Below are 16,136 nucleotides of genomic sequence, written 5' to 3' on the forward strand. Positions count from 1 at the left end.
TCTTTTGATGTCTTCGCTTGTCTGATTATCATTTTTTAAATTTCTGGAAATGCTGTAGTATTAATTTGAATGATTTGCATTTATTTTACAGTCATTGAATTGAATGCATTGTGTTGTTTTCCAATTTAGTAGCATTTGATACATTTAATGCAATAATTTACTCATTTATTTACAGTATTCATAAAGGTTCAGTGAATAGAAAATGATGATTGCTGTGCATCGATTAACGTATTTGCATTGGTGGATATTGACATCTTTCATGACAAAGTGTCTTTTAGAAACTGAATCTTACTGTGAACCAAATATGCTTTAAGATTGTTTTACTTCTACATGGAATTTGGGTGGATCAATGCTGTGGATACTACAGTATTTTGAAGTTCTACTGCATTATTTCCTGTACTTTTCGATTTGTGTTTTTTTTCTTAATTTGTGTGGTTGATCTCTTACTCCTTTTGTAATTTCTTTTAATCATTGTTTTTGATAGGTCAAGCAAGATCTTCAAAATTATCACAGCATATTGTACTACTTAGTTTTTCAAACTTTTGTATGTGCTCATCAATTTGATTGAGATCCTTTTCAACGTCTGTTATCAAATGATTTATTTGTTTAGCAATTTCAGAACCATCTTTGAATTCCTTTGCTTTATTTTTAATGATTATGATATCAAAAATCATGGTGGCTGCGGCAAGAATTCCACCAGCCACTCTGACAACGCGGCCTGCAACGTTGGCCCCCGCAGCTATAATGTCATCTAAAGGCCCAAGTAAGTTCACAGCCTGGAAGCACTGACACAGCATATTATTTGCCATATTTTCAATGTAAGAAGCATGATCTTCTCTAAATACTTTCATCATTTGGCCAACATATTCAATTATGTTTTGGAGCTCCCTCATGTGTTTCTGTATTTCTTCCTGAATTTTTTTAGCATCGTCTGTCTTGTTCTTGGTAACAAAGTACTTAGTGAGATCTGAGGTTAGGACAGTGGCACCACCGCTTACTCCTGCAGCAACCCCTCCAACTGTAAGTGCTAAAGAGGCACCAGCAGTAAAAGGAGCAAGTAGTATCCCACCAATAGTAGCAGCTGATCCTGCAATTCCAACACCAGCTCCCACAATGCTGCCTACTGCAGTGCCCTTGTGGGTTTTTTCAATGCCCTCTGCCAGGGTTTTCATAGATCCCACAAAGTTGTCAATTTCTGTCTTCTTTTTGTGGTACAGAAGGACTGTGTAATATGTGAATGTCTGTTGAAAGACACAGAAATTAGAAAAAAAACAATGCATTGTACTAAACATAAAGGAACACTGTTGTATACAACCTCTAGAAGAATCAGAATTATTTTAGATATTATATATTATACAATTAGTATACATTTACAGAACATTACATTTGAACATTACTACATAATAAAACATTGTATCTTATTTGTACCATTTTGATATCTCATGTACTTCGACACACAAGACAGGACCCTGAAAATGGTCCTGTGATCAATGGTCCTTGATCAGACTATATTTAGGTTTCTCATTGCGTTATTTACCCACATCCAGAAAATATCTACCAGATTTCATGTGCCTTCAGGTTTAAATTTTTTTTCCAATTTGTGATTAATAAGGTAAATGCAGTTTATTTAGTTTTTTGATAGCGTACCAACTGCTATCATAATAAAAAAATAAAATATTTATACTGATTTAGTTTTATGTGTTTTCAAATGTTTTACGTTAAGATGCAATTACCAGATCTGTTGTGTTCATTTAAAACATCATAAATTACAGTTTTGGAAAAAATGACAAGAACCTAAAGTATTATTCAGTGAATCTGTGATGATGGTAAGATAGTGATAGTAGATCCATTCAGTTGATTTCTCCTTAGTGTAACAGTTTATGTCTGTTAATTCATCCTCAGAAAAGTATTGACATTCTTCCACAGATTAATTAATGTGAAATTCAGATATTTGTTTTGCTTTGTGAGTTAAATGTTTACAATCATGACCTATTATATCTGTTATGACTAAACCGTCTTATACAAAAGCATATCAATTTTTTTATTACACTAATATATAAATATGGTGTGCTGTGGCCTCTAAAATATTTAGCTTTTTTCCAAAAAAGTTGGAGAGTAAATTAGGTTCAACCCTGAAAAACTGCACTGCAAAATTAGGAGATTATTTAAGTCATGAGACTGTTTCTTAATGTGTTCTTGCATTTCTCCAATGCTTTATGTTGTGCATCTTATTTTCCTAAGCAATTTTTGCACATAAGTTTGTACTAGTGAAAGACGTTGTGATTTATATACAGATGCAGCCATTTAAAATGCGCTGGCGATACCGCATTATTTTGCGGTGCGCTTTACGCAGTCTACCGCGAGTTACCGTAAATTCTCCTATAATACCGCAAGCAAAATAATACTATCCGGAATTTCCGCATGGTGGAGCTAATAAAGCCCAACCTCTCATGTTTGAGCTGTGGCCATCAAAATCTTTAACGAAGATATTACTAATAGTATTAATAATGAATGACCTTGGACAAGCTGTAAACTCAAAGTATTGCCCTGGTCCACATTCTTTTTTTCATTGACCGTCTTTGTAAAAGTAATACCACAGCATTTCGCAATCACGCATTTGTTTCCAATCATGCAAAGTACAGTAATTTTTGAGAATCGATTCACCATGCCTTTCACATGCTCATAAAAGAGATTGATTTAGGAACATAAACATATTACCGTATGCAAACTGTACTGTATACAGTATGTATATGTATATTTAATGTCTTTACTGTGCCCGTTTAAGTATTGAATATTTATATGGAATTTTACCACTGAAAGGAAATCTTAGTACCTGAGCATAAAAAGAATAGGAGCATACTGTAATGCGTGTGAAGGCCATAAACGATATTAATTTTGGAACTTAAACATACAGTATATGGCTGGTCTCGGTACTTTAAAGAAAACATACAGATGCAGCCATTCAAAGTGCGCGGTACAGACACGTACCGGAGGTAATTGACTACGGCGTTGCGCATTGTGACGCACGATGACGCGCGGTACCGCGGTACGTGATTGGTTGACCGACAGGGGCACTCGTGGTCCGTTGGTCTGTCGTAGAAAGATTTACAGTAAACGTCTTTATGGTGTCCGTTTTAGTATTGAATATTTATATGGAATTTTACCACTGAAGGGAAATCTTAGTAGCTGAGCATAAAAAGAATAGGAGCATACTGTAACGCATGTGAAGGCCATAAACGATATTCATTTTGGAACATAAACATACAGTATATGGCTGGTCTTGGTACTTTAAAGAAAAAATACACACCAGTATTCCATTTCTGCCTAAACATTTTAAGCATCGAAGTCTTTAACTAACGTGATACCGGAGTCAACAAGCATACTTTTAGAATTTGATTAAAAGGGAATATAATATGGAATCGCGTATCTAAAGAAATTAATAACGATATAATTATATTCATGTACCGCAACACAAGAATAATACATGCTGTACATTGTCTGTTGATAATGTTTCTGTAGTGCTTTTTCAGCACTTGGTATGTGACCTTGCCGGTGGCGCAGTTGGTTAGGTTCCTGACTCCCATGTCATATGGTCTGTGATCAAATCCCACTGGAGCCATGAATATCCTTTAACAAACATTTCTTTGAAAAAATGAAACGTTTCCCTGCGTCAGAGATTAAATAAGACCTCACTCGCACCAAACAAATTTATATTTCTAAATATCACAACATGATCGAATTTAAGTCATTTTAATAACAATGAATAGTCACCTAGGCGTTACAATATAAACATTTATATTGATTTAAATCGCAAACGCGGGTTTAAATATATGTGTTTTTTGATTCACAATCAGACAAATGCAACATAAATTGATATCTTTGTCTTCTAAGTATCTTAATAAACTTTCAGCATAGCTTTCTCCCCGTTTAGATTTATTTTTCTTGGGATCTTGGGATCAAACATGGAAAGATTACATTGTAATCGTTCTTATTTTTTAAATACATTTTAGAAATGTGTAATCTATACTAAAAGGCTGTACACCTGCTATAAAGATACATATTGTAATACTTTCAAATTCGGATAGGACAGACGAGAACTCAGACTTGCGGAGTTAGAGAAAGTTAAAGCCTTGATTTTATATATCACCTTTAAAAGTGGCATCTCAAAGCAAAGTAAATACCCAACACTGATTGTATCCATCTGTCATGCTAATAAAGCACCTTGAATTGAATTGAATTGAGGGAGAGAGGGGGGAGGGCGAGCGAGAGACCCAGGACAGACAAGCAAATAAGATACACTCCACAGACATTCACAACAGCGACATATCATAAAACGTTTGCACATATAGTTAAGTTATTACTTGGTTTTCAAAATGCAATGAAGTTTGTCACTAGTATACTTTTAATACAGTCTTTGCTTATTATTGTTATAGAGAAACATGATCAGATTTTCCCTGGTTCAGAAAAAAGACGATTAAAATCTGTAATCTTTCCACTTGTATGTCATCGGAAAATACAAGAAGTTTCTGCTTTGTGTAAGGATGGTATCAAAAAGTAATCTAAGTGGTGAGAAAGCTGTGCTCCTTAAAGCGCTTTACAGGATAAAAACAATAACAATAATAGTGTTAGGCTGGGCAAACGATTTTTTTATAGAAATACAAAATGAGATATAATGATGTGTTCCGGCTAAGACATTAACGAGTACAACCCCCCTCTCTGCGGGAGTGCTGGCTGTGACGAATTAAACCGGTTTCACAGGTATTTTCAAAGTAGAAGGGGGCGGGATTTCCAGCGAAAGACACCTCCCCCTCCAAAACCAAGGAAGTACAGTACTTACTAGTTAAGAAAGCTAGGCTCCTCAATGAAATCGCTTTAACATGCTAATGAGTTGGTGTAACAGTCCGGGCGTGGCAAGCTTCTAATGTCAACTCGACTCGATTGGAAGACAATGAACATATTCTAGCCCTAAATGAATTAATAGCAAACATGGTTTACATAAAATACATTTTTCCAAGAAAGTTTATAATAATACGATCTATAGTTGAAATCTGAGCCTTAATAAAAAGAAAAAGCATTTTCAGAGAGCAATTACGCTGTGTTTATGTAGAAAAAGTGATTAGGTTTATGAGCAATCTAATTACTTATTCGTTTAAAACGCTATATAAAATAAAGTTTATTACTAATTTGCTGGACAGAGCGGTGAACATTATTATGGATAAGACAAAGATAACGATCCTGATCAGTTTAGAAATCTGTGTACGCTGTAAGGTTTTTACTTCTTAAACTTTTAAAATACACGTTTCGAATAGAAAGAAATCATCTTCCTGGTACAGTATGTATAGCAAACCAGCACATCTTTTTTCTCCAATCAGAGGGGTTAGATGCTCGGTTAAAGCAAAGGAGATTGTTTGTTATAGTGGACATAAAAACAAGAGTTCCCTGGCATTATATCCTAGAAGACACAGACCGGCACCAGACCGGGAGAATGCCCGCAGCGTAAAAGAAAATGCCTGATGAACTAGGGATTGGACAGTTTCCAAGTGCTAGTACAATCGATGGAAATGTTCAAATAAATGTGCAAAAGAAATAAACAAAATAATCATTTATTTCTTTATCATATTGGCTAGCTAATGTCCTCTCTTTGCTAGTTAGTGGCTGTGTTTCTGCGTTGGGTAGCAACGGGTGACTGTTCTCAGGCGGAAGATGTAAACAGCTTAATTTTCGTGTTAAATAATTTTTTAAGATTAAAATTCATCCTATACAGCAATCGCAGATTTGGGTACCGTTTCATAAAACTTTCATGCTTAAAATGTTTAGGGAGAAATGGAAGACTGGTGTGTATTTTTTCTTTAAACTACCAAGACCAGCCATACACAGTACAGTTTACGTACATACAGTAAAGTTTATGTTCCTAAATTAATATCGTTTATGACCTTCAGATGCATTATGCTCCTCTTCTTCTTGTGCTCAGCTACTAAAATTTCCCTTTAGTGGTAAAATTCCATATAAATATTCAAAACTAAGCTGATAAAAATGTGCACAGTAAAGACATTAAATGATTAAATCTTTTCACTACCAACCAATGCACCACGAGTGCCCCTGTCGGTCATTTTGGCCACCCAATCACTTATCGTGGTGCCCTACGGTGCCCTGCGGTGGCTTGTGGGTAGATTACCGTACTGCGGGTTTGTACCGCCATTTTGAATGGCTGCATCTGTATCAATAGTACCACTATTCTGTAATAGGTCTTTCAGTAAACCGGTGGACCAAACAATTCAATAAGAAGTTTTTAATTTAATGACATTTACCTTCAAGGAGTCTTTAAGCAAAGGGTCCAGGTGAAGGGTGCCAAGTTCAGAAAACACAGTCTTGCTTATATCATCAGACCCTAAATGAAAACATTTTAAGTGCTTTACTCCAACAGCATAAAGCACATTAACAAAAAACGTAGCCTGTGAATATCAATGTTTAAAGATGTACACAATCTTTAGAAAATGTGTCTTTATAAACACATGTATAGTTCTCAAGTGAATGACTGATACCTTTTATGTTCATTAAGTTCAGTGAGAATTTCAGAAATTTTAAATTTTTTTGTTTTGGAATCTTAATGCATGACAACCCCTGTAATACAGTACAAGCACCAGTAAAAAATAGCAAAACTTTGTATTCATTAATCACAGTGTTTTGTCGATTCAATATACAACAGGACAGGATTATTAAAAAAATGAAAGGTTAGTTCAAATGAAAATAATGATTGTATAATTTTAGGACAGCACTAAAAGTCAAACAAATCGGATACATCTCATACAGTTTTGGATCTTGGATAGAAAGAACATCTTTGCATGTACAACAGGAAAGACTAAGCTGTCAGAAGTGAAATCTCTTTGTATTCTGTGAGTCCTAGAACCTAAATAAATTGCTATTATCTCACACCAGAAAGGAAAGATTGTTGAGTTCACATTCATGACATTCATATCACATGAACTGATAAAGGTAATTCTCTAGAACAGGTAAACCATAGCACAGTGTTGAAGGTATTAGTGCTTAATGTGTAAGCCTCTTGAACTGGTTTTCAATTGGCTTGAAGGAAGGCTTGCTTAGAACATTGGACTGTGTCTGGGATCTACTTCCATCGGATTTCAGCTCTGCCATCAGTAGGAAAGAAAACTGTAAACTAACAAACTAAATATTTGAACAATTTTTTTTTTGGTAACCAGACTGAGATTCTGTGTCCCCTTCTCCTCAAGATATACTGAGTTAAGGAAACTTTTTTTTAACTTAAAAATTACTAACCACCTGTAAGAGATGATTATATTGTTTTTTTAATCAATTAAAATTAATGAATACTCTAACAAGGCAGAATCTCACCAGAGTATTCAATAAAATGCAGAATATAAGGTGATCCTATAGCTTGCCCTGACTCTCCTGTAAGGCATGAGGTTATTCAACAAGAAAATCAGGAAGGCATGGCAGAAGAGCACAATAATGTTCTGCAGTGAAGGGGTTCTGATGAGCCAACAGCTGCTCCAGTCAGGCTCACTGCCAGTATAGAGCCCAGCCACAAGAAGAGTGAAGAAACTGACCCAAGTGTGATTACAGACCAACATGTCTGACTTCTACATCTAAGATTATGGAAATAATTAGAATAATTCAGCCCATTTTTCAAGGTTTTCAGTTTGTACTTTCAGAAGGTAGGAGCATTTGGTTTTTACTTGGAGGCTGTCTGTTAAAATGTGTAAATAAAGCTAAAAGAAAATTCATATTTAATAAGTCTTTATTTCGCCCAGGTCAGGATTTTACATAATGTTGGATTTATGTAAATCTTGCATAACGCTGGGGAGTTATTTTATTCCTGGTAAATCATCCATATGTTATTTCTGGGTAAGTTATGCATACGTTTGATCAGATTATAACAACAACTTACTTTGTGTTCCATTGATTTCAAGTCACCATAAGTACCGAGACACATCCACTTTAAGTTAAAAACGTAATCACTTGAGATGCTTTAATAAGATGTTTTAATGAGCAAAACAGGATAGTTTTGTCCATTCTTTCTATTCCCCCCCCCCCCCCATTATATTAAATGCTGCTCAATTGGATTTGACTTGGACTGTCTGAGATAACTCGAGGTTTGCTGGGATGGTGTGTTTCAGGTCACTGTCATTCTGATGGTGGTGATGGAAGTAATTTCTTCAAAATAATGGCCCAAATATTTCTGTAAACCTCAGAATTCACTCTGCTGCTGCCTCATTATTTATATAATTAATACATTATCTATCAAAAGTATTCACTCCCGTTGGATATATTTATGTATTATTGGGTTACAATATGGAATCATTGAGTATTTAATTGGGATTTTATGCCATTGATCTGCACAAAATACTTTATAATATCGAAGTGTAGCCAATTCTACAGATCCTGCCAAATGAATTATGGATATAAACCAGAAAATAACTGATTGAATAAGTATTCATACTTAAAAAAAAAACACACACACAAGTGTTTCAATCAATGTGAGATGAGCTCTTAAAATAATGCAAGAGGGAATCTGTAAATTCAACTGACCAGTGCTTTCAATTTATCCAATATTAAAGCCTTCCAACATCATTTTTCATGCTTTGATGCGGAGATTAAATATTTTGTCCTACAGATACAGCCATTCAAAATAAGCGGGGTACACTGCGGTACAACGCAGTGGGCATGTTGCATCAAACAAGCGTCATAACAAGTCATTTCACGTCATACCGCATTTTACCTCTTGGAAATTAGATTATGTTAATAGTATCCGGAATCACCTTATAAAACCGCCAGGTGGAGTTACAGAAGCAGCCATTCAAAACAAGCGGGCGATACTGCGTTATAACGCTTGTCGCAGTATAACTCGTTACCGTATAATACTGTATTAATACCGTATATTCTTGCATAATACCGCATGGCACCGCAAGTAAAATAATAGTATCTGGAATTTCCGCAAGCTGGAGCTAATAAAGCTCAACCTCTCATGTACAGCGTTTGAGCTGTCGCCATCAAAGTCTTTACCAAAGATAATACTAATAGTATTAATAATGGATGACCTTGGACAAGCTGTAAACTCAAAGTATTACCCTGGTCCACATTCTTTGAAAACGAAAAGATTTAATTTTCCACTCATCATGTGAGTGGTGTGATGGTCTAAGTGCCTGACTTCTAAGTGAGAGGTAGGCTGTTTGAATCCAGCTAGTGCTATGAATTTTCTTTTAACAAACATTTCTTTGAAAAAATAAAACAGCAATATTATGGACAATTAACTGACTTTTTTATATTTCTAAATATCACAACATGTTCGAATCTAAGTCATTTTTTAATAACAATGAATAATCACCGTCTTGCCCTCTGATCGTGTGGGGGTCCGTTTAGATCTCCCTTCAGATTTAAAAGGTTATTAATAATATTTTCGGTGTCACATCTTCAAATTTAGCTGATATTTTGCTGCCTTCGCATGCTTACACAGCTCCATGGGTAAACTATCGTACTTGACTGAGAAAGCTTTAGAGAACTTAACATTTTTATTATCAACAAATTGTAAATACTATGTTTACATTGGCATTATTAATTTTTCACTTAAGTGTATGGAGGAGTGTCAGCTGTCAATGAGAGCAGACCCCCCCCCTTAGACTGCGCAAACAATTTTTAAAAATTTAATAAAGAAATGGAGGCTGTATGCGTTACAATATAAACATTTACTGTCAAACTTTAAATCAACAATTAATTTAAAGACGATCTGTCAATGTGCAATGAAATACAATATTGTTGTTGTTGTTATTGTTGTTTTCATCCTGTAAAGCGCTTTGAGAAGCCACCTTTAAAGGCGCTATATAAAGGCGCTGATTCTTATGGAATGTGTTTTCTTACAGCACCCAGACAAACGCAAACGCGTTTTTAATAAAATGCTTTTATTCATTCTTAATCTGACTCACATAACTCACAGCCTTCACTATGTTGTTTTTAAGCCATTTATTTGACCACGCTCGAATATTCTTCTGTCCATATATTTGGAAGGGAAACACAGAAAGCCTTCAAAACAAATGCACTTTGAAGACCATGACTTGTGAAAATGTTCACAGCCTCCACATAAAACTATCAGTGAGCTAATTCTTTTTATTTAAACCTCCGGTTTTTCACTGATGCGTAATCACGCACTAACTGGAACCTGGGGGGACCGCTGTGTGTTAAGAAAGTTAGGTGTTGGCATAAACTATTAGTGAGTGGCTCTGGTGAAATTTAGCTGTGAACTGAAGAGTTAAAGTGTAAAAAGTTTCCTCTTTTTATCGGGAAGAGACATGGTGCTTGAAACAAGAGAGTGTGTGTTTTTTTTTTAATCCCTGGTGGAATCGGGCTTCCATTAGAATCAAGTAATAGGTTTATTCCATGCTGAAAAAAAGAAGAAAGAAACACATTCCATAAGAATCAGCACCCTTATATAGCGCCTTTATATAGCACCTTTCAAGGTGGCTTCTCAAAGCGCTTTACAGGATAAAAACAGCAATAACAACAACAACAACATTGTATTTCATTGCACTTTGACAGATCGTCTTTAAATCAATTGTTGTCAGAATATCCCTGCCTCCAAATAAGAACAAAATTGCGACCATTTTATTAACGAGCTGTTTCAGTAACTCAATGTATATATTTAAAGTAATAATTTAACAATATATGTAAATGTTTTATGATATGTCTATGTTGTGAATGTCTGTAGATTGTATCTTATTTTTAGTTTTTGTTTGTTTCACATTAATTTTATAAGGGAGGGTGTCATAGATAAGACTTCCTTGCCCCCATCTTGATTAAAATACTTTTATTTTTTCAAAATCTGGCAATGCCAGACAGAATTCTCATTCGCCAAAGCGAGAGAGAATTTGACGTTTACATTGGCATTATTAATTTTTCACTTGAGTGTATGGAGGAGTGTCAGCTGACCCCACCTCTTAGGCTGGGCAAACCTGTTTTTAATACCTGAAGAAGGCTCCACGGCCGAAACGTTGTGTTCTCTTTCTTCTTTTTTTCAGCATGGAATAAACCTATTACTTGTTCCTTTGCAGCCTACGCATGCTGACGCAGCTACCCACCTGTTTTTAATACATCTACTTAAGAAAGTTAGGTGTTAGCATAAACTATTAGTAATCAATAATATTAAATTTAGCACTGTAATAAATTGTTGCACTTTTCCCCACATCTTGTAATACCATATTTTTATTGTTCAAATATACATTTAATCTTTCTATCATAAAATAAGTTAAATACAAAATTAAAGAAAAAATAGGGTAAATATAATTCAAAATATTTTGCTAAAAATGTTAACTGTTTATAAAAATAAAATTTGTTAACTAAGGAATAGGATGGCACAGTTGTTAGTATGCTTTTTGTATGTTTTTTTTCATAAATACAACAGTAGTACCAGATGTCTCAGTGGCTCTCAAAATTAAATTATGCATGCAAACCTGTGAATTAGAAAGATAACTAAGATATCCATCCATTTTTAACGGTGGTGAAGTGGTTAGCATTGCTACCTTGCAGCACTGGGTCTGTAATGTAGGGCACTCTGAACGAGTTAAACTTTGATGCAGGAAAAATGTATTTCTATACATTCTATATAAATGTAAGCTATACTGATTCTCCCCAATGTAGTGCAGTTAAAAAAATATCTCTGATGCAGTTCCTAAATTAATATAGTTTATGACCATCACACGCTTTATGCTTCTCTTCTTTTTATGCTCAGCTACTAAAGTTTCCCTTTAGTTTCCCTACCGGCCATGTAGTACACAGCATTGTGGGATAATCGTTTATTTTAAAGGGAACATAGAGAAACTAGGAACTAGAGAAATCAAGAAAGGCTTTTTTCAATACAATTAATAGATGCACAACCTGTTCACTAGGTTATTTAACTCCACACTGAGCAATCTCCAATATGTTCAGAATTTGATAGCCAGAATCCTGTATTGCTTTGAGATGCCAGTTGTAAAGGTGTTATATAAAATAAAGTAATATATTTACAGTAATTTAAAGTATATATTTAAAGTAATAACTTAACAATATATGTAAATGTTTTATGATATGTCTTTGTTGTAAATGTCTGTAATACAGATGCAGCCATTCAAAAGTTTTTTATACATAGCATTCAGAAATACAATCGAAAATAGTTTTGTGGTGTATGCGTAGATGAAACTTTTCTAAAATGTATAACAAAATTAAAGACGATTAAAATCTGTAATCTGTAATCTTTCCACATGTAATGTACAATAAGTTCCTGCTTTGTCTAACGATGGTATCGAAGAAGAAACCTGTGCTTGATGATAATAAAGGGACTTAGAAGTCAAAGAAAATTATTTACGTTGTTTAATTTTAAACACTAAGTTATGAACGCAATTGGTGCTTCACAGCCATTGTGCATTATTGAGCTCCGCGCTTTCTCCTTTCCAATGCTACCTCTCCCTCTGACACAGTGCAGTGGGCAGAACACTGTTTTCAGAGCCTCTGATAGGGGGAAAAAAACCTGCTGATCTGTTCTACATACCAGGAAGATAACAGAATATTTTTTTTTATTCGATACGTGTGTTGTTTTTATGAAATTCGTGTATTTTAAACGTTTAATTAAGTAGTAAAAACCTTACAGTGTAAACAGAGATTCTAAGCTGATCACGAGGAAGAAAAATCAAGTGGTTATTAACTATCGAAACCTGTTTTTTAAGCTTTTAAAGTCGTGCAATGTCTAAGTAGGAACACATCATTATATCTTGTTTTTTATTTATTTTTTAAGAATTAAAATAATCATTTGACCAGCCTAATTTTAAAGACCTCTTTTTGTGAAACTTTTCACAGCCTGTACAAAAAAACTATATACACAATACTGCTGACAGCAGGAAAATTCCTATTCTTTACTCAGCAGCTTATTAAAAACAGCCCCCATGGTGTTCAAACCGATTTTCTTTACACATAAGACTGACACAGCTTCGCACTGTGAACCTGTTTTACTAAGAAAACATGTGTCCGTGGGGGAAGGTGGAGTGTCTTTTGCTGGAAGACTCGTCCTATCCTACTTTGAAAAAAACAGTGAAACCGGTTTAATTCGGCACAGCCAGCACTCCTGCAGAGAGAGATGTAAACCGCGCAGCGCCAGGCAAATGCACAACGTTAATGTAGGGCTTTCGGGCTCATGTGGATTTACGCCCTACAACCTGTGGTACCGCTGTGTACATACAGTACGAACATGTGATATTTAGCAATATAAAAAATGTCAATATACTGTAGTGTCCATAATATTTGCTATTTAAGTTTTTCAAAGAAATGTTTATTTGTTAAAAGAAAACTCACAGAGTTTGCTGGATTGAAACATCCAACCTCATGCTTATACATCAGTCACTTAAGCTGTTACGCCACCAAGGCGAATCATAAGACATCCACTGAAACAGCAATACACATATCAATATAGAACTATAGTTATACCGTTATTAATTTATTTAGATACACAAATCCATTTTTTATTCCCTATTTATCCAATTCTAAAAGTATGCTTTTGTTTATTCGATAACGAGCGTATTAGCAAAGGTTAAAAAGATCAATTTTTCACAAAGTATATAAATGTACAGTAATATGGTCAGAAGGAGCAAGTAAAAACGTTTCAAAATAACCACATGTACTGTAAGACTTTGATGCTTAAAATGTTTAGGGAGAAATGGAATACTGGTGTGTATTTTTTCTTTAAAATACCAAGACCAGCCATATACAGTACAGTTTGCATACAGTAATATGTTTATGTTCCTAAATTAATATCGTTTATGACCTTCAGATGCGTTATGTTCCTCTTCTTTTTATGCTCAGCTACTAAAATTTCCCTTTAGTGGTAAAATTCCATATAAATATTCAATACTAAGCAGATTAAAATGTGCACAGTAAAGAGATTAAATGATTAAATCTTTTCACTACTGACCAATGCACCACGAGTGCCCCTGTCTGTATTTTTGGACAGCCAATCACTTACCGCGGCATATGCTTGTGGTTAGTTGCGTGCGGTACGGGTTTGTACTGTGAACCTTGAATGGCTGCTTCTGTATATACTGTATACTGTATCATATAAATATACCACGATCCTTGAGCAGAGAATTAACTTTCTGCTGCGTTTGTGGAAGACACAAGACAACTTAAAGTCAATTGCTGGTCCGCAGTCATACCAAGCAACAGTTTAAAGGTACAGCCTTGTGGAAACAAGTTTAAACACTGAGTTTAAACACTCAAGTGCACAAAGCACGTCAGGCCAAAAACTAAGAGCACCATGGGAGCTCATTCTTTGTGTACTGAAATGTTCTTAAAAAAACAGAAGTAAACTGTAACAATTGATAAAACAACTTTAAAAGTATTGTTTTCAATTAAATTGAGCCGACAATTTAACTTACTGTGAAACCTGAAGTATTCTTCTCTGATCTTCTTTATGCTCTTCATTGTTTCATTAAATATTTCTTTGTCTTTGTGATTCTGAAGACCTCTAGTGTATTTATCCTTTAGATTCGTAAATCTTTTCATGCAATTCTTTTTACAAAGTTCATTCAGCCATTGGTCTTTCAGTTTCTAAGTGGAATGGTAAAATTTGATGGAAATTCATGTTTTAATAAGCAAAGAAAAGGGAATATAAACAATAATTACAGGTTTCCTAAAGTGCTTTTCCTAAAGTTTCAATTAACAATATGTTTGCTGCTTCAATGAAGATATACACTTTGTTCTTTCCTTTTTCTGCACTAGACCATATCTACTAAGGCATACAAAACCATAATGTCACTTTTCCCTTTATTTTATTATCAAACTTGTGCATCTATGTATTCTTTTTCTGTTAATGATAAAACAATTTGAAAAACTTTTGTGAAATGTGATACAACACACAGCATGGCATGATGAAAATTAATTTAGGAGGCGAATGTTACTTGGGAAATATTGGTGAATGTGTTGCAATGCATTGCTGTTCCTTAATGTGACACAGTTGATTTTAAAATGGAGCAACCAATGTCTCCTTCACCTCTGGTACTCTAATTCTCTATTACATCACTTCCTAAAGATCAGTAAATACCTCTGTGGTTGTCTGTTTTTTTTTCCTGGACTACTGATGGCATGAATGAGTCTTGTTGTTAACCAGGCAATTTGTTTTACTCAAGCAGGGCAAACCTTCACCATTCTTGCATAAAAAACCCATGTATTTTGGCTTTTTATACAGATTTTTAAGGAACTCGTTAACATCGGTCATCTGTGCTTTGAGCTCAGTATTTTGCTATCCCAAAGAACATATAACACACCTATCTGCTGACTAATTAATATTCATGTATGCAATGAAGGAGCTATTAATGTAAAACCTAGACACTTATACTTTCATTGCTCTTCAATAAACAGTGTAATTATTTTCACTAGATTAAAAAATTATTTAGGAAGATGGGAGATATTCAGGTTTTCAGAAAATATTAGCATTTCAGCCTTATTGATATTTATATGTAGCAAATGTGTATGCTTTTTATAAACAAAGTAAACAAGTTAGAACTATTTAACAATGAAATCAAGTACAGTATTCATTCTCTACTGATATTTTAATTTAGTATTTAGTATTTACTGACAAACTTTATTTTTTAGATTTACCTGTAACTCCTTCTTCTTTTCTTCCTTTTGATTCATGCCACTGGTATATTCCAGCTTTTTCATGAACTCCTCAATTACTTTGTCACATTTTTCATTGTAGTCTTTGCACAGTGCATCTTCATTGTGTGGAAGGTGAACTTCCATCTCTGTTACAATATTTTCCATGTTATCTTTTGCTAATAGAAATGTTTTGTTTATCCAGGCCTCATTCATTTCCAGAGCAGCTACTGTCAGACAGACATTGTCTTGTTTGTTCAGCATGTTGATGTAGGAGCGAGCCAGCTCCACAACAGCTTCACAGAGGGGAAAAGAGTAATGTCAGGTGGTGATATGTTGAGATTAAGCAAATGAGAACAAACAAAATGTGTATATTTATACTAAAAAACCATAAAAATACAACCAGTAATTACTGGAACTGACAGCACCTGTAATGCTTTTAATGCCTCAAACACTTAATAAAATAATGAAAAGTTCTTTGTAATATTTCC

General features: G+C 34.5%; 1 protein-coding gene across 1 annotated transcript in view; it reads right to left on the reverse strand.

Moving 5' to 3' along the window:
* Positions 1-429: 429 nt before the first annotated feature.
* LOC148812183 (guanylate-binding protein 5-like) overlaps positions 430-16,136 on the reverse strand; it is a 31,334-nt gene continuing 15,627 nt past the window's right edge. The window contains exons 5-8 of the mRNA XM_088908643.1: positions 15,649-15,941; positions 14,427-14,598; positions 6,309-6,388; positions 430-1,241 (exon numbers count right to left, since the gene is read on the reverse strand). Coding sequence (XP_088764769.1) covers positions 486-1,241; positions 6,309-6,388; positions 14,427-14,598; positions 15,649-15,941 — 1,301 coding nt within the window. The 3' untranslated portion in view covers positions 430-485. The remainder of the gene's footprint in view (positions 1,242-6,308; positions 6,389-14,426; positions 14,599-15,648; positions 15,942-16,136) is intronic.

The sequence above is a fragment of the Atractosteus spatula genome (genome assembly GCF_055471065.1).
Source record: "Atractosteus spatula isolate fAtrSpa1 chromosome 10 unlocalized genomic scaffold, fAtrSpa1.hap1 SUPER_10_unloc_3, whole genome shotgun sequence".
NCBI lineage: Eukaryota > Metazoa > Chordata > Actinopteri > Semionotiformes > Lepisosteidae > Atractosteus > Atractosteus spatula.